Genomic DNA, 25964 nt, shown 5'->3' with positions numbered 1-25964 from the left:
CTGATTCAAATGAGTTTTCATTTTAGAAGCTAAGATAAGATAAGATAATATAAGATAATCCTTTATTGATCCCCATTGTAGAAATTCAAATGCTACCGCAGCACAAGTCAAGAGAAAATACAGCAGTGACCAAAAAAGAAATGAAACAGGACACAGAGAGCAGGCAACCAAAAAGCCATTAGATAGAACAAACACAAGTCAACAAGAACAAAGTGCACAAGAGCAAAGTGACAACCTTTGTGGATAAAGTGACTATAAAAATGGCTACATATCAGTTCAGTGGGATCAGAGCCGTCTGCTGTCAGCGGGCACAAAGGAGCGTCTAAAGTGTTCAGTCTTGCACCGGGTTGGGATGATTTGCCAGCTGAATAAGCTGTGGTTTGTAGTAACATTGAATTGTATCATACCGACACATGTTTATATTATTTTGTCATCATCATCTTAGTCAGTGGGATAAGCTAAATAACAGTTCAATCCAGTTTAACAGCACCACAAACTAAATCCAAATCCAATGCTGTGTCGTCACAGACTAAACATAATTATAATCATGAAAGAGCAATGCTTTTATTTTGAATGCCGTACCTAATGTTTTGCCGTGTGTGTGTTTATGCTCTCCTTAGTGAAGCAGTAGAGGCCGAGGAGAGACAAATAATGAACCGTCAGGAAGTATCTCATACAATTAAAAGGTGTCTAGGAATAATAGCAGAGTAAATGTAACTGATCAATGACCGCCTCATTTCCATCGTTTAAACTCTGTGGCAGCTTAATCTGAGCCAGTGAATTGGTGTAAGAGAGGACAGGTAACATAAGATAAAATAAGATAATCCTTCAACGCTGATATGAGGATTGGAGCTTCAAATAGGTGAACCGAGTGGAGATTCGTCTCCAGTTGAATCTCGTTGCTTGTAAATCAGCAGTGAAGTAAAAATGTTTGTTGATGCACAATCGCTTTATTAATGGAAACACTTTCTTCTAGCCATAGTACGTTATATTTCAAATAAGCCTTGCTGTATATCCTTTCTTATTCATGAGAAACCGTAGAGAAGCTAACAAAAAATTGCATTTTTGAGTGGCCCTGGCAGCTCACCAACCTGGCTGAGTCTTTGTCATCAACCCTCTCTCCCTCACTCCAACACTCTTGATAAATCTCATCAAGAGAAATCAATGCAATAACGCTAAACTTACGATACATTAAGAAAACACAATAATTCCAATGTAATTTATTCCAAATAGCTGCAACATCTAGCGCTCTGATTAATTTAGCGGGTTGCTGAAATAATAGAAAATATGAAGTGGTTACACTCTAATATGTTAATAGTCAAGTCCAATTTCTCATAATATTAGTTTTAAAGATGTCATCTTTGTGTTCAGGCTACTGCAGCCACGCTTAAGTAAATGTTATTTATATGAAACCAGCCTATCTCAGAGTAATAGTAAAAATAATTCTAACAGTCATGAAGGGGAATTTAGTGCAGGCTGGTTATACTGCAGTACGTTAGTTTTCATATATAGTGCACCTTATGTTGTTGCAAGTGTATACCCCACGTGTATACCCCAGTGAAAAGTAATGGATACGTGACACCTGACGGCCTTTAAATAGGCGAAAATAATTTCCTGAAGTGGGACTTATGTACGATTATGTCAAATCTAATCTATGCATAACTTATATATTTGTAACTTGTCAAAATTTAAGAGGTGCATTCAACAAAGTGTCAAAAAATATCAACCAGATGCATTTCAGTGGCTCTTCAAAGTGTTTTTTGTGCCTAAAAATTAAAGAAAACTTTTTTTCCAGGAGCAGAAAAGTTAATACATTCAATGAGTTGCACTCTTCAAATGTCATTATCGACAACGAGACAAGACGTGTTGAGCGGTGCTCCAAAGCAAAGGCCTGTGGAGAAAAGATTTGGTTCTACATTCTGCTCAGGGCTGAAAGCACTGATCAGTAATTAATTATGACTGCGCTGAAACGGCGTAAGAAACACTGTGTAATCCAGCACTCGCAGAAAGCTGGCTGAGGGTTAGACAAACCGTCATTCCTGCTCCGCACGCGCGCCGCAATGCCTCACCGGAGATTATGGAACAAAACAAGGCTAAGGAAACAAATGAATATTCATGATATGACATTTCCAAGGAGCTCATCATGTAGGCAGCCAGTGGCTCTGCATTGCAATGGGCCCAGCTCAACATCGCTGCAAATAGTGAAACTCCGTGGTAACCCTCCAGGGAGTCTAGATGTGTTTGAACTTGAATTGTAGAAATAAAGTGCCAATTATCCCTCTAATTGGGAGTAACAAAGCTGGCTGCCTGTTGTGCTGAGTCCTGTGTTTACTGCGTATCTTTAAATCTCCAATTTAAAGGCTCTAATGAGTTCAATTAATTGAGAATGAGAGGAGTGATTTGGGAGTCACAGCCTGCTGTTTGGAGCCATAAGCCCAGGGGAATGAAGTGCTAACCAAATGCACTGAGTGCAAACAGATGTCGTCACCAACTCCCAACAATAAAAACATTTTTAAATCACAAAAACATGTATTTGCGTTCCTAAAGAGAACTCTCCGACTTGTAGTAAAAGCTAATTTACCTGTTGTTACACATGCAATGACGGCTCAACCTGCAAACCTGCTCACCCCTCCGCCCCTCAAAGGAAAAAAAACTGCTCAAATTCACCTCGAGTGTCAGTTGCACTTTGTGCTTCATGCTAATTCGAATTCTGAACCCACCACGGCAATGTCATGTTAGTCTGGTCACAGGCGCCACCGTGCCTAAATACCACCTGACAGGGGCACTAGTGTGGCTGTCAAGTCTTTTTCCCAGTAATGAAAAGAGAAAAAAAAATCAGCTGTCTGTCTCAAGGAGGATGCGTGTGAAAAGATCCTCAGATTCAAGGTTTGTCAACACATTTGCTTTTGGGGAACGGTTGCAAATCCTACTAATCTTGCACAGCAGCTTTAAGATGCTCAGATCAATCGCTCTGTAAGATGCTCGGGTGGAATATTTCATTCATTACAAGAAACTTGGAGAGCTGGATTTTTTTTTTGTTTGTTTGTTTGTTTGTATTTGAAGCCGACATGATCACAACCTTTTTATTTAGGGCTGGGAAAGTGGAGAGAGTTCATGATTAGTGTTTTATTCAGGTTTATTTACATGAGAGATGTGTGACGCACCGAGTGTCTTAAGAGAAAGTCAACGTGCTAAGCCCACATTTACATTACATCCGTCAATCAGACGCCAGGAAAGTGAGCGCCTTTTTACAGACAGGAAGGCTTCATTCAGCCGAAGCCTTAACTTGTGCCTATAGGCTTAATATCAACAGTATCGATACCAAGGCAATATTGGTATTGGATTGATTCCAGTACGATGATACTTTTGTTGCAGTTTCTCTTCTATACGTCCAACAAATTATTCATCACAGAGTTCATGCAAAAGTGCAGCTTCTCTCTAAGGCGTCTCCATCCCCACCTGTGGTAAAAGGTGGGGATGGATATGGACAGAGTTTGATAGTCGAATCCTAGCATCACAGCAGCCGTTATTGACATGCGTTGGTACTGGGACTCGGAAGAGAAGACAACAACACAGGATGTAGAATCACTTCTGTGGTAAAAATTAAACGAGACAACTTTTCCATCTCTGGGCAACTTTTGTTTTTATTATTACATTGTTGCTTTTATTTACTTATTTCGCTCAGCTGACTTTGTTACTGACTTTATTTTCTATTGTTGCTATGTTGTTCTATTTTTGTTACATTGTTCCTTTTTCTTATTTTGCATGAATTACTTTTTTTTTCTAAAAGAATTGAGTGTACTAAAAGGGAATTATTTAAATTTCATACTGTTAATTTGTTTCATATTGTAATTAGTTAAGAAAAAAATGTTTATTTTCCTAAATGTTTGTCCTGTATTTTATCATAATCATAATTAACTGACTAAAGGGAAAATTAAAAAGGGATTCAGTGATCATGACACTTCAAGAAAAATACCATTGGTATTGGTATCAGCGATACTAGTAGCCTGTATTTACTCGGTAAAGGATCGATACCAAATTCCCAGTATCGCTGAGCCTTACTTGTGCCCTGGTCGCTCATAGTGAACACACAACACTAATGTGTTGCAGGAAAAAGAAAAAAAAAGGTGCAGAGAGGTAGAGTGAATCAGTCAACATAATCTTAAGCTGATGTGGTAATGCGCCTCAAAAGGGTTTGACAACAAAGCCAGCTGAGTGTCCATCAGCAGGGCTCCGTTCAGTCCCCCCAGTTCAGATGGACGGCTTAAGTGCAGCGCTCCACAGGTGAAAAGATGAATAAAATGGTTTTATTCAGAGAGAAATTTTCTTCAACCAATCACATTTCTATTTTTACTAATATTGGATGTGAAATGGCTTCAGTGTGTTTGACGCACTTATATCAAGTGCTTCAGATTTCTACAATTGATCCTGTTATTCTGTAAAAGCCTTCAACTACCATGAATGTATTTTGTGATGTCCGTGACATCCTTTACAAAGACGAAACTGTTCATTTTCATTATTTTAAAATGAGCGACTGTCTGTTAATGCCCGTAGGGCATCCAGTCGGTATCTTGGATGCACAAGTAATATTCGCAAATCTGGACTTTACGCAAATGTAGATAATTACCTCCCCGTAAATTCAGCAGCGAGACGGCGCGCCTGAGGGAAAATCACGCCCATTACAGGCGGTCGATCAGCTCTCACAGTGGAATAAATCAACCTAGCATCACAACCCATTTTACCTATTTGAAGGCTCATTTTAGTATTTTTAAACCTCTGTCTAATTTTCCCATCTTTTTAAATGATTTGTAGGGGCTAAAACGCTTGAAATTGGTCCAATAGTGAGAGAGAGTGCTCTCACTGACAACGGAGAAAGAGCTGCGGTGTAAATCAGACGGGATATTTGAGTGGAGATATGATGCACCGATCACAGAAAACATTATGACCACGTTCCTAATATTGTGTAGGTCTCCCTTGTGCCTCCAAAACAGTTGTGACTCAGAGAATGGACATGTGTCTTCTGAGAGTGTCCTGTGGTGTCTGGTAACAGCATGTTGTTAGTGGAGGTCTTTGGGGTCACCAGTTCTTGACCAGTTTAGGATCAAATCTGGAGACCAGGTCAATGATAATATTATGCCTGATCAATGTATATTATATTATAGCATGAATAGGATTCCTACAGAGGACTACCAGACATCTTGGTCAGCATAAAGCATAAAGAAGACATCAAATGTAAATGCGAGTCCGAGTAACAAAAAGTCGTGTGTGGTTAAAAAATAGATAAATAAATTATTTTATTTTTTTTTCAAGTACCAAATAATGAGCCACACTTGCCAAAGCTTTATGGTCCATCTTTGGTGGACAGGGACCCACCCAAGTTCAGTGAATGCTGACGACACTTAGGAAATAGGAACAGAAAACAGCTCTGTTTTTTTTCTTAAAAAAATTGCTGTTCTCAAAACAGAGCAGCTTCCTGCTGACAGAGAGGACAGCGGTTATAGCATTTGCACACAAGAGCGGACTGATTCCAGTTATATTTGTCTCCATTTATCATTTAGAGATTTAAAAATAGGGAACACCAGAACAGTCTATTAAATACAAGTTGGAAAAACATTATAAAAACAGCCAAAAAAGAGCAGAGTATAGCCACCTACATAACTAAATATTTATTACTGGATTGATATTCCGTCTATGATGCATCCTACAGACATGTCTTCATATTCCCAGACTAATATGGTAAGCTTCTGAAGGATATCTGGGGGCTAAACATGACAGATGTTTAACAGTTCATTAGATCTACGCACTTAGTAGAACAAACATGCAAAGCTGTGAAGAGCGTGGGCCGCAGCCTACGATGCGCATACTTCTTCTAATACTTCTGTTGGGATTCGTATCACAAAGAGGAGGAGGTTGCAGAAAGACGTCCTCGAAGGAGGAGGAGGAAGTTCCATCTCGGCTGCAAACACTGTTTCGGAAGCTGCCTCTGGATCCTGTGAAATCACTTAACACCGCAGCGACTGTCATATTGCTGAATGGCCATTACTGCAGAGATCAACTCGTAAAAAGCCAGCGTCAGCAGCCCAGCACGCCAGGAAACTTCAGGAAGCAAGTTAACCACATACGATGAACAGTATATACTCAAGAAGGCTCAACCTTACATGACAAGAATGGTTTTTGGTTTTTGCAGCCTACGGCTTCACGCTGCGCTCTCGACCTGCTCGCAACCTGGCCGGCAACAAACAAGAGACGCACAACGAGGTGGGAGAGGAGCAGGTAGATCAGATATTTTATTCAGCCCTCAGCGAAGGTCAATAACAACAACAAAAGACGAGCGGGTGAGATTCGTCAACCGGCCAGAAACACGATGCTCCATAAAAGCTGGCGTGTAAATAGAACTGCCAAGTTTTTTAAATGATAATAGGCCCCCACGTCAAAGTTGTGCGAGCTGTGTTTCTAGCTTGTTTGTGCTGCCCACACACAGCCTTAAAAAAAAAAAAAAAAATGTCACTGCGGGTTTATGATGGATGACAGTTTAGAGTTTAGAGAAGAACAAAAAGTCTTTTTCCGCCACATAACAAGGAGACATAACAGACACATGCTTCAATTAGTTCTTGTTCACCGCTCAGAAGACTCTACCGGCGGGAAGGACACTGAAAACTTCAGCTTTGCCTACCTGCCTGGCATCTCCAGTCTGATTTTTTATTTTTTTTTACCAATTATCACAAACACACATTTCTAGAGATGTAAGAGTAAGATTAAGTTGCCGTTGTGCTCCTCGTGGAGTTTGGGAGACGTCGAATGTGCCTCAGCTCCTGCCAAAGCAGAGGGAAGACAAATGGAGCCGGTCTGCACTCCAGCAGCTCAACTTCTGTCACACTCTTGTAACCTAAGACAAAGACAAGGGAACTCATCTCATCTCCTTGTACCAAAACAGCCCTGAAGGGCCAAACGGCAGCATGTCTCAAGCATGAAAACTATGTGGTTTCCTCACCAGACCTCCTTTTTTATATGCCTCATTGTCTGTTCCACCCCTCTCCCCTCTCTCCCCTCTCTCCCCCAGCCTTGTTTTCTCCTGATAACTCTTGTCTCTCCTCATGCTGTCACGGTGCTATCTCAATCTCCCACAGCCACACACTCCATCATTCTATCCTGCTTTATTTGCTGTCTCCCGTCCTCCCTCTATTAAGTGAAGTGCTGGAGACAAGACGTTGGCCGCTCGACACAATGGCCCCTCTATTCACGCCGCTGTTTACCTGTTTGCAGACAACCCTCACCGCAGTTAGTGAAGGAGCCCTCTACACAAGGAGGATGAAACCCTCTCAATCACAGAGCTCCCATTGTTTCTCTACAGTATATATCTATATCTATATATATATATGTGTATATATATATATGGAGCATTCCTGAGCGTCAGAGTGTAGGATTTGTTGCGACCCGGTGTAACGTACACTATATCTCTCAGAAAAAAATGCGGCGCACTCATAAAGAATTCAGAGTGTGACATTTTATTTATTTCTTTGTGTGCTGTTATTTTGGCTCCGAGCCAGCACGACGGATTTCAAATGGAAAAACAGCCACAAGGTTAAAGTATCCTGTTTTAAGGGCGCTTTGGGGTGTTTACAGTCATGTTCGGGTTTCTAACACATTTTCAATTTGAAAATCGGCCAGACTCGAGTTTCCAGGCGGCTCAGTGGATTTTTTACAACGTGTTTTACGTTTACCGCTGAAATAAGGGGTTTTAAAATCAGACTCGTACTAATCTCGACTACAGTATGCCATTATCATTTTGCCCAATAATTGCCAGACCGATGTATCTCTACACACTGCAGCGCATAAAAGTCAACTCATAATTCATCGCATCACATCACGGTAAAACGAGGACTGCTGTTATTTATACCTGAATTATTTTCCCTTTACATATTCAACAGTCTGTCTGAAGCCTTGTTTTGTCACTTTCTCCATAGAAACTGAAATTAACGCAGTGTTCCTACATATAGAAAAGATGCAGTGTCCATTTCTGGTAAGTACAACTCAGAAATTTTCAGACAAGCTACACATGTGGTTAAATGTGATTCTAAAGACTTTATACATACATACATATATATATTATTTAGAGATGCAGCAGTCTGATGCGTTTGATGCCGTAGCCCAGACCCTACGCAGACCGCAACTGGACGTGCACCTCCCCACAAATGTAACTACACGTCACGGCAACGCACAAGAGCTGTGATGGGTTTGCTTGGTAGCAGCGTTATTTCTACTTTACTAATTCCAGCTGCTCGTCCGTCTCCGCAATTTTTGAAATAATCGTTTTGGATTAATAAAAATGGAACACATCGAGGAAAGGTTACCTGAAGAGGCGATACAAAAACTTAGACGCACCACTGTTGAACCCAACTGGCAAAAAAGACACGGCGCAAACTAGCCTTCTTGCCACTGGTGTGCACGGGAAAAACAATACTCAGAGCACTTGCAGACAAAACCGTGAAGGTAGGCCACTACGTAGGAGGAAGACTGCTTTCAAGCACCGGACCGGTGTATGTTACGCATTAGTTCTGCTAGCGTGGATTTATTAATGCATATGTAAGGGGAAAGTGCTGCCATTTACCCTGTAGTGCCGTACGTGTAGGCATGTGTGCAGCCATTTGTGTAACACTGTAGCGGCAGATAGATGGGAAAGCCCACGCGCTGGGGTTCAGGACAGTTTGTCTGCCTTTCGTCTCTGCTCCTCTTTAATTAAGGCACTAAAACGCAGGGGCTACCTACCCACCAGCCTCATACCACAGAAGGCGATATCAACAGTGCCGTTTATCATGCAGAGTGCTGGCAAAAGAGTGCTGGCTAAAATGTACTCTCTCTCTCTCTCTCTATCTTCGTGATCCACGCTCTCAGAACAGACGCGCTGCCCACGTCAACAAGAGTTCTTCTGTTTAGACGAGTGGAGTTAAGGGTGGAGATTGTAGATTTAGGTTTGGGATAGAAATAGATTATTAAGAAGCAACATTAATTGGCAGCAATATTTGTGAAAGCAATTACAGCAAAGCCATGTTTTGTTTTGTTCTTTTTTTCCTTAAACTTGACTGTTAGGTAAAAGTACTGGTTTTATGCCATATTCTTAAACTAATACTAAAAAAAAAGTCCTTTATTCATTATTATTGAATCTACTTTCTATTCGCCATGTTTCATCGCAAACTTTTTAAAGAAGTTCAGAATAGACAAAGCAGTTTAATATGAAGTCTCAGCCACAGTAGGTTCTGCTGGACACGTGCTTTCAATCAGCACTAGTGATGTGTGGATCGATACTGAAACATTGACACTTCTGATACCAGGTCTTCATGCTCTGAAATCGTTTCTGAAATCAAATACTTTCGATACCTCACTCATTCGAGGTGACACAACAAAACACCTCAGGTGTTTATGATGAGGAGAAGGAAGAGGACATCACGGTGTTTCTTTAAGAGGATTTCATTTCAATAAATTAATTATTCTCATGTCTTATATTCTTCATGAAGGCATGATGTGAAATACACAACGTTTTTTTAGGTTTGCCGGACACATTAGGATGTATTTACACAAAGTATCGGTATTGGATCGGTATCGTAGATACCAGCCTGAATTTTACTCAGTATCGGATCGGAAAGGAAATCGATGGTATCGAACATCACTAGTCAGCACTCGATCACTGCTCGATACTTGGGGTATCGGAGCGATACTGGGAATTTTGGTATCGATCAGATACCAAGTAAATACAAGGCTAGTATCACTGATACCGATACGTTTTAATTGAATGTCGTGATCATTTAATAACTCAGTAATTTTGCCTTTAGTTAGTTGATTGTGATTACGATAAAAGCACAGGAGAAATATTTTAGTCAAATAGACCTGTTTCCATTAACTAATTATAATATTAAACAATTTAACAGGATAAAATTTAAATTTTAAAATTTGACAGTTGCAGCAGCAGTGTACAGGCACTCACACCATACATCTTATATAACAGTTCTTTTCTCAGTTATATAGGATGTATGGTGTGAGTGCCCGTACACTGCTGCTGCAACTGTAAAATTTCCCAGTTTGGGATAAATAAAGCATCCATCTATCTAAATAATTCCCTTTTACTCCACACAATTGTTTTAGAAAAAAGTCATTAGTGCACAATAACAAAAAGGACCAATGTCACAAAAATATATAACAATGTAAACTACACAACAACAATGAAACATAAAGTCATTGGAGCAAAATAAGCAAACAAAAGCAACAATGTAATAATACATATAAAAACTGCTCAGAGAGGGAAATGTTGGCTCATTCATTTTCCACCAAAGAAGTGAGTCTGCATCCCACGTAATTGTCTTCTCTTCCGAGCACCGACACATTTCAATAGCAGCATCAGTTCCAGCTGTGCGATGCTGCTGTGATGCTATGATTTGAGTGTCGAGCTCTCTCTATATCCCACTTTTTGCTACAGGTCGGGAAGGAGAAGCTCCTGATGCTCACAGACTTGGAGAGGAGCTGCACTCGCATGAACTCTGTGACGAGTAATTCGCTGGACGTATAGAAGAGAAACTGTAACAAAAGTATCAATTGCATCCTCAATCCGATACCAGCTATGTTATCAACACTATCGATATTTAGATCAACACGCCCAGTCCTACTCGATACCATGACCAATTCATATACATAGTTTGGGCCACACTCACGCCAAATATCATGAAATTTTGCGCATACATCCAAGTCCCCCGAAAATGTATTCTGCTGACACTGACAATCCTATGACTTTCCTCAATCATGAGGTTGACATTCTGACATTTTTGGTAATTAATTAAAATATCTGAAATGCTAACATTCATAATGGGGAAAAGATGAACTACAATCACTTGGATGACTGTGACTCTTGTCTAATGAATATTTAATGGGGTAATGATGTAGGGTTACACTCAAATACCAGAAAATAATGGTTAATTGTTGTATTTTGGGTTTAGTGCTAACATACAATGATTAATGTGGTAAATATTAAAACTTTAGATCAGAAATAAAGCGCATGGATCAAGTCTAGTCCGGAACACCACGTCCCATTAACCAAAGCTTTGCAGCCATCTTCAATGTGAAAATGTTAAAAATGTGTTTGTGTTGTACAACTTTGGAGCTGTGCTTTTAAAAGTGCACCTATTATGTACAATTCACATGGCAAGGTGAAGTGGAAACAAGAAGAACTGCACAAGCACGTTAGCTGAAAACAGAGAAAGCTCAACTTATGCCATTCACATCTCAATAATGAAACGCCCTTCATTTCCAGGAAATCACAGAGCGGAATAAACCTCTGCTTGCCGCCATTTTCCACTTGAAAGTACCCAAGCGAAAATGAAAGGGGGCAAGAAACGAGCACATTACCCGACGATGAGAACAGACAAAATATTTAAATATTCGTAATAGGCGTATACGTGCGCCTTTTCATCCATTTTCCACACCACTCATATGCCGCGCCTGCTGCAACGCAGACATTTGGCTAATAAGGAGAAAAACAACACAGGCCCCAGAAACAGAGACAAAGACACACAGAGAGATATCTTCTCTCTGCTTCATCGGCGCCACCTGGGGAAGCAATCAGCAACATTTCCACTGCCTATTAGACGCCACTCTCAAGCCAATCAGTATCCGCTACGGCATAAACACAGGCGTGATGCCGCATGTTACTCGTGTGTGCACCTTTTTGTGTATTTGTGTCGCGCTGAATCGCTTTCCGCCACAGCACTGCTTCTCTCTTTCACCCCACAAAATAAGGTGGATAGCACATATAGATAAGCACTTTAAAATTCATTAGGGAGGCCCACAGGGGAACCGCGTCCAACTGAGGACGAACGGAAAGCTCTGCAATGTGTCAGTGGAAGGTGCCACTGAAAAAGCCCGGCGGCATGGGAAGGTCTGATGCAAACATTTATGCGTGTTCCTCGCCCCATATACAGAATCAATACTATTTGTTGACCGAGCATTAAGAAAGTGGGAGTGTGGAATGACATAGAGGCATACAGACAAGGGGATGGGGGAGCTGTGAATAATGTGAGGAGGAGGCTTGGATGTGGACAGAAAGAAATTGTAAAGAAGCAGGAGAGACTTTTAAAAACAAAAGACAACCCAAAGGAGCACTGAAGAGAGTGCAAGGGCTTTGACTTTACCCTCAGTGGGGTTGATGGCTTCCGGTAGGGCGTCCCATGGGAGAGTCCAGGCAGGGCAAGGATGAGGAGCAAACACCGCCTCGATGCCGCTTTCCTAAGAGAAGAAGGACACGTACGCAGGTTACCGTGGAAACCCATTGGAAAACCTTGTGGTTCTGTTCTGTTAGTTATAATGACTCAACTTAGATGTGGACTAGTGTTATAACATTCAAGAGCAACAAGTTCAGCAATAATCTTTTTTCTTTCTCCTTTTCCCTCTCTGACGAGTTTAGGGCTCAAATGGAAAGTATACTTCATCAGTATAATTACAATACAGTATAATTCATAATTCATTGATAATGAAATGAACCTGAACCTGAGCTTAGTATGAAGGCAGGAGGCTAAATCAACAGCCTTTAATTTAATGAGCGTCGTCTGGAAAAGTCTTTTCTGACAACTGAGCCAATGAATGCACCAATCAGGTGTAACATTTTGACCTCCTTCTTAATACTGTGTCTCCAGAACTCATCGGAGAATGAACACAGGTATTCTGAGGGTGTCCTGTGGTGTCTGGTAACAGATGTTGTTAGTGGAGGTCATTATGGATCCTATGGGTTGAGGGGAGGGGCCTCTGTGGATCAGGCTTGTTCCAGTTCATCCTACAAATACGTGATCAGTTTGGGATCTAGTGAATTCGAAGGCCAAGTCAACTACCACTATTTTTCATGTTTTTTTGGGTTTGCTGTTTCTGTCAGGGCTGCATCCTGCTGGGGATGACTGCTGCCATCAAGGAGTGCTATGGAGTGGGGGTGTCTGGTCTGGTCTGGGTGAGTGGTACATGTCTAAGTAACATCCACATGAATGTCAGGTCCAAACGTTTCCCAGCAGAACACTGAGTTGTTACAAGATGATCAATGTTATTCACTCCTCCCGTCAGTGGTCATGATATTATCCTGATGTAGCACGCTGGTCGTCCGAGACATGTCGTACTCTCTGCCTTGTATCTCTGAAGAGAATGATTCATACTGCAGGAGGATGATGAGCCCGTCCACTACTTGCAGTTTAACTACTTGAAGACGACTAAGGAACTGCTGACTCAGACAATGCTGAACATTTATGGAGCGCTGAGAAACTCCTGCCAAATCACAAGAGGCCGCCCTCAGATTTATAGATGTTTTTAAAGGATGTGGCATTTCACTCAAATTCTTAAACTGTCACAATAACTCATCAACTGCAAAAAAAAAAAAAAAAAAAAGTCTGACATTTGAAAGAAAGTCTAAATATATTCACTTCGTGGACCCAACGTCATGATGCTGCTTGAATACTGCTTGAATGCAAAGATTTAGTTCTTGCACAAACTTCTGTTTCAGTTGTTTCAGTGCTGGGTGGCTGTGGCACGCACGAGGTGAATATTGTGGTGCTGGTGCTTTGTTAAAGTCCATCACGATGTCAATCACATTAAGTGCAACAAATTTTGGACAGCCTTAAAAATGACCTTAAATCAACAACCTCTCCAACACCAGGAACCTAGAATTTATTTCAGGTTCACAGTCATTTCGATGATGGCTGGAGGTGTGTGGAGTGTCTCAGACTGCACTTAAACTGGTAAAAAGTTCAGCTCATTTTAATCTCAAAATGTGATTCAGTCCACAGTACGGTGGCGTGGACTGAACTGAAAGCCTTAATGATCAGGTCCACACAGTTTTGAGACTGAATTATGGCGAATGTCCCCTGGAACTAGAAACTTAGCTGCTTAGTCAAGCTTTAGGCCCAAATGTAGACTAATGGGTTTATGTATCCTGTCTTAAAGCTCATTGGTTTCAGAGAGCAAGCTTCGAAATGGCAGGGACGACAGGCAAACCAAGATTTTCTCTTCTAGCATGCTGTGAAAAGAAAATGGGAAAGGGGGCTGCATGATGAATACTTTCTTTCATATTTTCTTTTGACCGTAGGACAGATTTAGCTAGCTTGGGGGCTAGCGCACATACGCCTTTACACGAGCCCCCACAGAACCTAGATCCCCACTGCCGACAAAAATACACAACCACCGTCTTTAATCCATCTGCAGCACCAGCTTCTTTTTTGTAATTCCGATGATCGCGCTTATTTTTACACTTTTTTTTCCCAACTTGTTTTTTGTTTTTTTTTACTGTAGGCGACAGTGTGTGGTCTTTTTTTTTTTTTTTTGGGTGCCGGTGCTAACTTTCTGTTGACACTCGGATCACAGGTTGTGTCTCAACAGCTCACTGCACAGGCGCCTCGGCTCACATGCATCGCGTGTTAACTGAAGCAAGAGCGGAGCTGACTTTACGAGCCACTTATACCGTGGATAGTGTGGCCAGATGAGCCCCGGGTTAGCGGCAGCGAAAGATCGATTGACAGCACGTCAGCTGACAGGCTCCTCCGTCCCTGCAGTATGTCTCTGTGCGACATGTGACAACGTATACGCACACACACACACAAACACACAGGCACGCTGGCCAAGGCAACACAACAGCTGCACTGCAGACATAATGGTGGCGACATGTAGCCGTCCTTGTAATCCCTCTAGGCAGAGACAGCATGGTGGCCACCGCTTGTGTGTCTGTGTGTGCGTACACATTCCTCCTCTCAGCACTAATGTCTGATTTCAACCTACCAAGAAAACTGTCATTTGTGCACATCTGGGCCCGACTAAATTTCTTCTGGCCAACATGGCACATTCGAGACACGTCCCATCATGACCACCCAGCTCACCTAAGTTCTCTCCCTATTTCCATTTACACCATTTCAGCTGCTTATTATCACATTGTTCTCGACATTTAGCAGGCAGGGGAATATTTTTGCCAAGGAGGAGAGGCAAGGGGGCCAAGAAAACAGTCTTAAGACGGAGTGGGGAGAGGTTAGTCAGGGCTGCGGATGCGTTCTCCTTTCAGACAGCTGGGCCTGCTTATCTCCTGCTGCAAAAGCTAGTTCAAATGTTGCAGGGGTATTATCTGGGGCGCTATGGAGCTGAGAAAACTATAAATGTGCCCGACTGCGAGAGCGCCGCGGCGATGCTTCCGCAGGGAACCGGGTTTTAAGGGGGTCGGGGGGGAATCGGGTGCCGTCTTGTCTCTTTACACTAAGATTTTTAGCCGTCACCATAAACTACTTGGTAAAGCTGTAAAGCTTTTGTTTGGTTTTGGACGAGATTCAGCGTTTTTATTACACCTGAAACGAGAATGCGCCGAATGTGCACTACTGCAAGTGGCAGCGGGAACCAATGAGAATGCAAAAATGTGCATTTTTAAAAAGCGCCGTTTGTTTTTATTGCTTCGTCTCAAATTCTGCCGTGGGAATAAACCTGTGAGGGGAAAAGAAAACAACGCATACAGACAAGTGTCACAGCACCCTTAAAAAAACCTTAATTATTTGACTGAATGCAATTAAAGCGCCGGCGGAAAGATGGAAAATTCTACAATTAAAGGAGCCAGCCAGAAGGGAAAACAATAACTTAGAGCTGCAACCTTAAAAGCACAAATGGAGGCTTGAAATTACAGGGATAATGCTTAATAACCGGCTCGGTGTGCTGTGCCATTTGGTGACGCTGGGAGACAGACCTTAAATTTTAGGTCAGCATATGTTGGAGCGATGTTTACAGAGGCAGGGAATGCAGAGAAAGAAGTAAGAGGAAGTAATCATTTACTTTAAGTTTAGTCATTGTGGGCCTGGGCCCGCCGACGAATGGAAGCTGCGTGGTTGTCTCCTGGCCTTCCTCTTGTTCCAGTGGGCTGGCCACATTGTCCTCTGCAGCTGTCTCCTCTGGGAGGCTGGATGTTGGGGGAAGTTGGGGGACGGACAGATGAAGCCCACAAGCCTCAGCCGCCCGAAGCACCCCGGGTACCTCTTGAACGCGGCCGTACCAACGCAGCAGGCGGGGGACCCAACGCAGCGCGCTCGCAGCATGGGCTTGAAGGGAGCACTAGTGAAAAGGAAGAAACAAAACAACAGAAAAAATGAGGAGCAGTTATCGATTAAGCGACTCAACTGGCATGTCATCTCCACTGAGGCGAGATGAAGCGAGTTCCACTGGTGGACAGACACACATAGGGGCCCGGCAGGAAAAAACATCAAAACAGAGTCGGCCATAAGGGGAGGGTAAAGGCTCAGGCGTGATCAGAGAAGCCCTGTCAGGCGCATGTGACTGTGCAGCAGACGGCGAGGAGAAAGAGAGGCGACGCGGACGCAAGAGGGAGACGGGCCCAGTCCGCAGTATAACAAGTGGGTGGAGTGGAAAGGATCCACTGACGCTGCCTGTGTCGCGGACAGTGATGGCCGTTAAGAGGAGACACGCTAGGCTGAGTGTGAAACTGGAAACCACTGGAGCACAGCTGACTACTAAAAGCCTCATTGTGAGAACCTCAGCTCATTCCCACAGTCGAGGAATAGTTGGAGACAGCTGAAAGGTGAAATGGAGGTTGAGACCCGCTTTGGCGCCTGACAATGCCCCATTCTTGATCAATAACAACATACAGTTGAACTGAGCAGCTCTCAGTTCTCGGCTGCAGGTACTTAAAAAAATAAAAAAATTAAAAAAAAACACTTACAAATCCACTTGAATCACTGGGTGAAATGAATATTCAAAAGGAGCATTAACATTTTTTTTTTCTCCAGTTAAGTGTTTTAAGGTCAACACAGCAGCCCGCCAACTCTTGATCTCTTGCGAAGGAGAGAAGTGTTCCCGAAGTAAAGTCAGTGAAATGCATTTCAGCCTGAAAAGACGCCCTCCTGTTTGCCGTTATCAGCCTCTGCCAGGTGCCTCTAGACCACCTTTGAGAGCAAAACCTGTGCCAAGTCTGTTGTAGTGAGTTTTCTTAACTCGAAAGTCTCTGCTTGGATGGATGTGAAAGGAGCTGCGTGTACCGCCTGCTCACCCAGACCGGAGTGTCAAACCCATACGGCATGCATAATTGGACAAGTCATCATAACAAGCCTGAAAGTTAACAGCTACACAATGACATCAGACATGAGTCACGTGCGCTGTGATTTAGGGAAACAAACCGGCGGGACAGGGCTTAAAGCACATTTTATAAAAAAAATTAAAAAATGTGTCAGTGTATTGAAAATATGAAGCTTCTACAAGAAATATGAGCACTAATAATAAAATCAAACAAGCATTTGATGTGTATTCATGGATCCAAATTGAGCAATAACTTATAGTAACAGCAAGGCATTAGAGTTCATTGACAACAACAAATCATGTCAAGTCCAAAGCTCTTACCAGATACTGATGGATGCACGGCAGCAGCACCACATCAGTCAGAGTGAAGTACAGTCCCTCAGCAAAAACATGCTCCAGCGGAGGCAAGTCCGTTGTCTTCACTTTCCTGATCTCAGAGTTCTCTCTGGTGGTCAAAGCCGGAACTGAATCCACAGACAGTTTGGCGAGAGCCGCCCTGAGCTCAAGTCCGTCACGGACCGGAGACGGCTGTCCAGACTCGGGCTCAGCGTCCGGCTTCCCTCGGCCTCCCTTTGGGGACTCACTCTTTTCACTCTGTCTCTGCTCTTTGAGTTTCTGTCTCCGTATTTTGTCGTCGTTGTGCACTTTGACAGGTTCCGCCAGCCTTCGCTCGAGGGTGAGAATGGAGAGAGGCAGCTGCAGATATTGATTCTGGGGATTTTGGAGGTGTTCCTCAACGGCAGAGGGGATGCCAATTTCACATAGCCTAGTCCACTTGCTGACCTGAGAGTGAGGAACAATAACACACACTCAAAACAGATAATCCATCCACATTTTTACACCTCATCATTCATCCCTCCTATGTACATAGTGTATATTTACCTCTATTTCTATTTCGTGTAGATTTGTATATATTCAAATCTTGTACATTTTTGACTAACACTACAATTTCATTGATTTCATCATTGTATTTTAAGTATCTTACACTATTTTGCTTTTTGTTTTTTGAAGTACAGCTGAGCTACTGTGACCAAGCAATTTCCCCGGTGGATTAACAAAGTCTAAGTCTAAGTTAACATTGCGTGTTTGTGCAATATATTATACTAACAGTATTTTTTATTATTATTATTATTACATTATCACAGACACCAAAAAAGAACACTTATGACTTTGAAACCAACCAATTTGGATTAATCTCCTAGTAAGTTTATGGGAAACAGGTAATAAGCAAATGTTCTCAATAGAACCATGACTAAATATGTGCAATCTGTATTTAAACTCATACTGACCCCACAGCTCGAAACAGAACCCTCTGTAACACTGACTGATGGGCACTTAAGCCTAAGAATCAAAACATTCACATGGGGCCTTACTTGCAGCCAAAATGCATAATTCTCCATAAACTTCTGACTCTTTAAAAGCAACTTCTTTACGCACCATGCAAGGAAGTTAAATCATCATTCAAGCACTTTCTCTTTCTGTGGTTATGCCACATACACTCATTTGCGAAAACACGACACTAGTGAAAATGAATGCATCCTAATATAGCAGCCGTGCACGAAATCCCACTTCATGACTTTAATAACTTCAATTTTATGTTAAAACAGCATAAAAAAGCTAATAATTCAACTATATCCTTGTTTTGGGGGGTTTCAAATTGTGGTGATGTCAAGTTGTGTGGAATTAAACTTTAAAAAAAGACTAAATGCCCCATGACTGAAACAGAATTGTCAAAATAATAGGAACATACGTCTGTACAACACAATACGATTAAATAGGGCCGCAAACCACAGCCTCCAGAATGAAAACACAGTTGAATCAACAGCTCTCTCGGATGCTGAAATCCACAACCTTCATGGAGCAAGGCATTATAGTGGGACTGTTACATGAGAATACATTGCTTTTCACTGGTGCACCTAATGAACGTAGGCTAAGTGTATTTTCCTGCATGTCACTAACCTCAGCACAGGCTTTCAGACATGTCTTCTTGAAACCAAGCAGTGCCAGTACATCCTTCCTGGTAGGGTCTGCCTCGATGGTTGTGTTAATGATATGTCTGAGGACCACGGCCAGTCCTGCCCTGCAGAGCCGTCCAGTCTCATCCAAAACAGCAGGGAGGCGGCAGGCCTTCACCAGCTGTGGCAAACCCTCCACCTGGATGTCAGAGACACTCAGGGAGGCGGGCAGCTGACTCCTCAGTGACTCGCAGCTGGCAGGTTTCTTGAAGACCAGGAAAACTTTGAAAGTCTTGCACTCGCAGTAGGACAGCAGAAACAGGACGATGGACGTGTGCAGAGGAAGACGCGGCTCCCCGCTTTCAGAGCTAACTTCTAAATAGAGGGAGGGATGCTCCTGCTTTACCTCAGTGTCTTTCATTGTAAACGAGGTGGACTCTGGTGGAAAAACAGGATGCAGGATCGAACATGTTAATAGTTACCTTTAGAAATGTGTCGGTGTGTCCAGCATGGATTCTGCAAGTCAAAATACCAGCTGGATTATGCACAAAAAAATCACATACTTACTGAAAGTAGATAAATCCAAACACCGGCGACCTCAACAAACCCACGTTGTTATGGTACACAGTCACGGTGCTGCTGCTTCTTCTTCTCCCAGTGCTACAGCTGACATAGCCCCACAGCGCCATCCGGTGTCTGCTTACAATTAAATAATATTAAAATTTAGTTTGAACGGTTGAACTGCCACATCCATTTGGGCGTGTCGCTGGAATATATATGGCATTTTAGCTAAATATTAAACGCAGAGGATATTATATTGCTGACTTGAGGAAGAAAAAAGTCTCTCTAGAAGGTTCCTCGAGGGCAGACTCCGGACATATTTGACGGTTACACAGGTTGTACGGCGAAGGAAACGCGTCGGTTCATTTCTCTGCTTCTTTGTAGGAAGTGTTACCGAATCGTCAGGACGAAAATACCGGGTTAAGGGACAGGCCTTTGCGAGGAGCAGACTGGCAGGTAACGTAATGAGAGTGAAACTATATAATATTGTCATTTTGGACGGATGTCTCGCTACTGAGGGTGAAGGTAACTTCAGCTCTCACTGTGCCCTGTGTTCCTGGTCTGGGCTAAAAACGTTACACAGCAACCAAATCAAGTCATCGTCCATCTCTTTATAGTAAATATTAAAAAATAAAGTCTGACCTCAACCTACTGGTATAAGTTAATATTAAATATTTTTTTGGGAAAAAATAAAGATTAGCATAGGTGTACATTCATTTTACACTAAACTATATCAAATTCCTAATTATTTTACGTTGTAATGTGTTTTGGATGGCCCCTTTTGTATATTATTTATCTTCTAAGTCATATAAGTGGCCAGGTTTTAAGAGGGAGAGGGACCTCGTTGAATATTTAGAGCTTTCTCGCGAAGGGATAAAGTGTTTCTTTATTTAAAATTAATGTTAATACCACAAGACATGGCTTTGTCTGAACACCATGCTTCAAGTAACCTGTCTGACTCCTGGAGACTGCACATTCAGGAAAAAATATATATGTGTGTGTGTGTGTGTGTGTGTATAATAAACTTTAATTGAGTGCTGCATATATATGTTATATAAATTATTTTAGAATTTGGATCGATGTAAGTGACTACCATTGCTTGTTTTTGTCTGATTGTCTAAACAAAGCCCAGACTACTAACATTATTTTTTATTTTGATTCTCAGTTTAAGTCATGGCTGGACCCGTCAGTTTGGAGTTGGATCCCATTTTTCTCAAGGGGCTGAGTTATTTACACTCCAAGAGTAAAGACTCGGCTGAGAAACTAAAAGCTCTGCTGGATGAGTCCCTTTCAAGAGGAAGTGACTCATCCTACCGTTCATTACAGAAAGTAATTTACACTCTTTATTAAGTTCATTATTGTTAAATTCTTTCTCATTTTCCATTGTTGAGTCATTTATACGCTACTACATGCTAATATACTTAATGATATATTTACATCTTCAGGATATGGAGGTGTCAAAGGGTTCTGTGTCAAAGCTGAGCTTAAGTAAGCAAGACTCCAAATCCTCCTCGAGTTCCTCGTCCTCCAGCAGCAGCAGTGGAAGCAGCAAATCCACCTCGGAGAAGAGCAAGAAAGAAGTTGAGAAGAGGCCTTCTGAAAAGGTACTGGATTCATTTTGAATCATTTAGTGGCACAGCGTGTGTTCGACAGCTGTGTGCCGTTTCAGTGGTACACACAAAAGAGCTCGTACATCTCTGAGAGTTGGAATTTATACGGACGTGGAGAAGTGAGGTGACCAAGTCAGCAGAGAAGATTGTAATGGAATTCACAAGAGATGTGAAATGTTGCTGGTTTGTCAGAATTAACAACTGAATGAATTAATGAATGAATTAAGATAAAAACTTGTCAACTCAGGAGCGCAGTTCTTTAACGAGGAACGTTTTTGCTTAATGCAGATAAAACTCTTTCTGATCGCATGATACAAACCCTTGTGGTGGTGCCTCCAAACCAGAAAGGAAGGGATACAGTGGGGGTTGCACGAGTTCAGATTTTTTAAAGTTGACTATTGTGTCATGGAAGTCAAGTTAACACTGATGTTGTGACTAATAAAAACACAGTAGAAAGTAATGCTTTGCAACAATGACATTTATATTCTTGGCCTGAATACATATGCTGAGAACACACAGTTGGTGAGCTACATGCTGTTTGGTGCAGATATGTGTAGACTGTTTAAAAACAGTCTGCAATTCAGCAGTCTATTCCAATAGCATAGCAATTAATAGTATTCTACAGTGTGTTGAAAGATGGAATAATGTAGCTGGTTTAAAAAAAAAAAAAAGCAGAAAGCAAAAGATAGTGAATACACCCAGTATTCAGTGATGTCTATGTGAAGAAGACTTCGGGATGTTGTTGACTGCAAAACCCTTTGTTGCTGATTTGCTAACAGACACTTCTTTCTAGACTGTGGAGCAAAACAATGAACTGAAATTAATTCAGGACTGCACACACAAAGCAAGTGGGGCTGAGGTCATCTTGAGCTTTACTGCATATATTTTGTCATCTGTGTTGTAGCCCAGAATTGCTACCCACGAATAAGCGTTTCCTTTTTGAAGAAATGCAGTTGTGAAAGTTCTTCTAATTTACATGCGAAATTCATTGCACATCTATAATTGCAGAATTACAGTCAAGACATTTGGAAATGTAGCGCAAGTCTTTTTATTTCAAGCCTCCAGCTCTGTATTCCAGAGCTGCACTCTAAGTCAAGGCAGACTAAGCAGATCCATGGGCTAGAGTTCAGACATTTCCTTTTATTGCAAGCTGCACATTTCCATGTGTAACTATTAGTGTAACGATAAAGTTGATAAAAATTAACAGTGTTGTTTCTGTTTTGCCGAAAAACAGGTCCGGGTGGACTTGAGTGATGTGGATCCACCGAAAAAGCCTCGTTTGGAGAAACAGGAGAATCGTTCTTCTCCGATTACTGTTCAGACGAGCAAAGACCTCCTGCCAAACATCAACGATTATGATGAAACTAATGCAGATGACTTTGCCATGGAAATGGGCCTGGCTTGTGTGTGTTGCAGGTACATGTCAATAGTTCATGAATAGTGTGAGGTTTATATTCCTGTCAGATTATGTGTTTTCATTTTACTCTGTATTCAGGCCTAGACCGTTCACTTTCCTGTTTTCATTCCCTAAGACAAATGACAGTTACCATGGGAAACCAGTTGGTGGAGTGCCAGGAGTGCCATAACCTGTATCACCAGGACTGTCACAAGCCCCAGGTGACAGATAAAGAAGTAAATGACCCAAGGCTTGTGTGGTATTGTGCGCGTTGCACCAGGCAAATGAAACGTATGGTAAGGAAGAATTTGTTATCTGCTGGTATTTGCATCTCCATTTACTTTGTGACTGATCAGTCCACATTTGTTGTTGTGTGTAACTGTCGTTCTTTATCCTCAAGGCCCAGAAACCTCCACAGAAGCCGTCCCCTGCATCATCCTCATCAGCGCCTGTTGTAAAAGACACGTTGGTGAAAAAGACTGAGCTCAAACCCAAAACTGACACAACGAGCACCTTCCAAGCCTTCAAAAGAACAGAAGTGAAGGTATGTGTTGACTCATTACGGCTGGTTAGCAAAATTTTGATGATTACTGCGTATGTGCCTCTTTGCCATGCCCAAGTCACATATAACCTCAGATTCTGGACAGCAAGTGAGAGGAGAGGAGTTGGTCTTGATGTGCAGAACTGTTGCAGAAGGCAGTCTGCATAAATCTTTGCAGGCGAATTGAGTTTAAATGTGTTTTTAAGATTCAGACCACTGACGTCTGCTGCTCAGATTGTGTTCCGATACATCTTCATTTCTCCAGAGGGAATGTGTTCTGAACTTATCAGAGCGTGGAGTTCACCCCAAAGTTATTTTGACATGTTGCTTTGCAGTGCTTGGCATCAGGAGTCAAAGTTTCCCGTGAAAGTAATGTTGAAGAAAGCACCAAGTCAAGGCGCTCTCTAGGTTGTATTTAACTGTGTTGAAAGATTATTACATGGTATGTAAGACGCCAGAACTAAAGGTGTTTTTCCTGCATATAGATAAATGATTGTATATCCTTTTATACCTAGCTCTCTACTCTGAATTGATATAAATCTGAAGCAAAGCTCTATGTGGTGCTTATGCTTATTCTGTTTTTGGGGTCTTTTCATTTTAAAGCCAGTGACCAGTTAACTTTGCTAACACATGTACAGGCGCATTTAGGTTGAAAGGGAAAAGGCAGAACCCATAGAACCAACCCAGGATTCTTGTAGGCTGTGATTGACTTATTGCAAAGAGAGTGAAGGTAGGTCCACCTAAATATAAGCCCAATTAAATAACTCCTACTAAAGTACAAGTAATACACTGAAATATTCATTTATGATCTATCTAGAGGTGGATTTCTTTTCTTGAAGTTGTAAATCGGCTTCTTTTCCTGTTCGCAAACACAGTTCTGGGAATTTTGACACAAATATTGGTCCCCGGCATAAACTACATGCTAAATGCATTTGAATAAAAATCAGGACTATGACAGCATCATGAACTGGTGAGTTTTAAACCTGAGGATACAAACAAACGAAATGGAAAAGAAGTTCAACGCTTAGTTGTCTGAAGAAAATCTACTTTTAGAAGGCTTAATACAGAAAGCTGCTTAACTCTATCAGACGTTTGTAGGCTTTACTCGGTAAAGCAATGTCAAGAGAGAACTTGCTTAAGAGCTGGGGAAGGCCAGGTTTAAAGCATCTTTTTGGGGCGTGGGTGGAGTATGAAACTGGTGCTGTTGAGATGCATAGGTTCACAAGACAGCGATTGGTACTTTAGAGGAATCTATAAAAAAATAGACGGTACTATTTAGAGTTACGTATTCATTACCTATAACTAGAATGCGCCCCCTTTATTATCTACCATATACAGCAAACAGTTGCTATTCCAGAAAATGTTGCACTTCTGCTAGAGGTAACATGTAGCCAAGAACTGAGAAGCAGAACATTGGTTTCATACAAGGTCTTTCACTTGTCTCAGTGCCACTAAGTCCATAACACTGGACCTTTAGTTAATGGTAAAATGGATAATTTTCCTTTTCCGTTGGTTATTTTACGATATAGAAACAGGATGTGACTTATTGGTGACCACCAGTTGCAATGCCAACCACTCCCACATGCCAAGCAGTCCCATGGGACGGTTAGAGTTATACAAATAAAATGAGTTTGAGGGTATAATCCCACATTTCTTTGTAACTGGTGGAGGTAGAACAGTAGTGTAGTATTGATTAAACGTCATCGATATCGCGGCTCCTCGTTGCTCCACTTTCAGACCGTACTGCTCAGACTCTGGCTCCTTGCAACTTGTATCCCCTGGAAAAAAGCGTCAGTTTGGCCAGTGCAACGAAGTGGGGGCACGTTGTCCATATTTATATACAGTCTACGTGTTAAACCACATACACACTGGTGTCTTTCTCAAAATCAAAACATGCTATCACAGCATAGCTGCACTCTGATAGCAATACTTACTGCTTTTTCATTTCATACAGCCTCCCACGACGTCAGCCAATCCCACTGGCAGCAGTTCCACCTCCTCTGGCAGCGGCCTCACAGGCTGGGCCGCGTTCGGCGCCAAAACGAGCTCAACTCTTCCCGCCAGCTCCAAACTGGGTTCTTCAGGCCCAAGTGGGAACAACAAGACGGCTCCCTCTGGTCAGAAACCTGTTGGTTTGTCTGGGCTGGCTGGAGCCAAGTCAGGACTCGGTGGGGCAAAGATAGCTGGGAGCGGCAATGGGAACGGCTCCAGCCAGGCGAACCCGAAAGCTCCTCCGCCTCTGACTCTTGGTAAGCAGCCGCTGAACCGGTCATCGAGCGGTGAAAGCCAAGGGAAAGTGTCTGCTTCATCGGGGGCTGGCTCCCCAGGCAGCACGAGCGCTGCAGGGAACGGAGGCAATAACGGGGGAGGAGGTAACGGGAACAATGGGAACGGGTCAAAGGCTGCACCGGGGGACAAAGCGCCAACGTCTCAAGAGTCTCAGCTTAACGCCATGAAACGATTACAGCTGGTGAAGAAGAAAGCGGCTCAGAAGAAACTGAAGAAATGAGTGCAGGTAGAGAGAAACGAAGAGGAGGGGGAGTGTAAGTGAGTAGAAAATAAAACCATTTAACAGTGCCAGAGCAATATGTTTGTAGTTGATGAGCATCTGTACACGGAGTAACACCATCCAGTCGAATACTTGAATTTTACTTTGTGTGAAAGCTGCTGCTGGACTCTGTGTGCCTCGTTCTGTTCTAACAAATCTAACCAGTGGGTAAAAAAAAAGTGTCACTTTTTATCAAGAAACATCATTAAATATCATCTTCTTACAAACTGCCTGTACAAAGTAGCATTTGTTGAGCATTGCAGTGTCACAGAGACAAACA

The 25964-nt window shown here is 42.2% G+C and overlaps 2 protein-coding genes across 3 annotated transcripts in view; one reads left to right on the top strand and one right to left on the bottom strand.

Annotated features, from left to right (window-relative positions):
* The window catches only part of gstcd (glutathione S-transferase, C-terminal domain containing), a 54003-nt gene extending 34287 nt beyond the window's left edge, over window positions 1-19716 (bottom strand). The window contains exons 1-5 of one of the 2 annotated variants that reach the window (XM_047578594.1): window positions 19596-19716; window positions 19033-19466; window positions 17395-17856; window positions 15820-16095; window positions 12174-12267 (exon numbers count right to left, since the gene is read on the bottom strand). In XM_047578594.1, the coding sequence (XP_047434550.1) occupies window positions 12174-12267; window positions 15820-16095; window positions 17395-17856; window positions 19033-19449 (1249 nt within the window). In that variant the 5' untranslated portion in view covers window positions 19450-19466; window positions 19596-19716. Of the gene's footprint in view, window positions 1-12173; window positions 12268-15819; window positions 16096-17394; window positions 17857-19032; window positions 19467-19591 lie in introns of both variants that reach the window. The other variant, XM_047578595.1, reaches the window with a different exon arrangement.
* A 98-nt stretch (window positions 19717-19814) lies between these two features.
* On the top strand, window positions 19815-25911 carry ints12 (integrator complex subunit 12). Its single transcript, XM_047578596.1, has 7 exons — window positions 19815-20045; window positions 20755-20918; window positions 21035-21193; window positions 22434-22615; window positions 22732-22891; window positions 22996-23139; window positions 25091-25911. The coding sequence occupies exons 2-7, from the start codon at window positions 20763-20765 to the stop codon at window positions 25643-25645; spliced, it is 1356 nt and encodes a 451-aa protein (XP_047434552.1). The 5' UTR covers window positions 19815-20045; window positions 20755-20762; the 3' UTR covers window positions 25646-25911.
* Window positions 25912-25964: the final 53 nt, after the last annotated feature.

The sequence above is a fragment of the Mugil cephalus genome, chromosome 2 (assembly GCF_022458985.1).
Source record: "Mugil cephalus isolate CIBA_MC_2020 chromosome 2, CIBA_Mcephalus_1.1, whole genome shotgun sequence".
In the NCBI taxonomy this organism is placed as follows: domain Eukaryota; kingdom Metazoa; phylum Chordata; class Actinopteri; order Mugiliformes; family Mugilidae; genus Mugil; species Mugil cephalus.
Note: the sequence above shows the minus strand (reverse complement) of the source record. Positions and strands in the feature narration are given on the sequence as shown.

What these genes read in the sequence shown, in the direction of transcription:
- ints12 (XM_047578596.1), top strand. Translation starts at nt 20,763, where the DNA reads ATGGCTGGACCCGTCAGTTTGGAGTTGGATCCCATTTTTCTCAAGGGG. An exon ending in CCTACCGTTCATTACAGAAA is followed by an intron (nt 20,919 to 21,034) that starts GTAATTTACACT and finishes TTACATCTTCAG; the next exon opens with GATATGGAGGTGTCAAAGGG. An exon ending in CTGGCTTGTGTGTGTTGCAG is followed by an intron (nt 22,616 to 22,731) that starts GTACATGTCAAT and finishes TCATTCCCTAAG; the next exon opens with ACAAATGACAGTTACCATGG.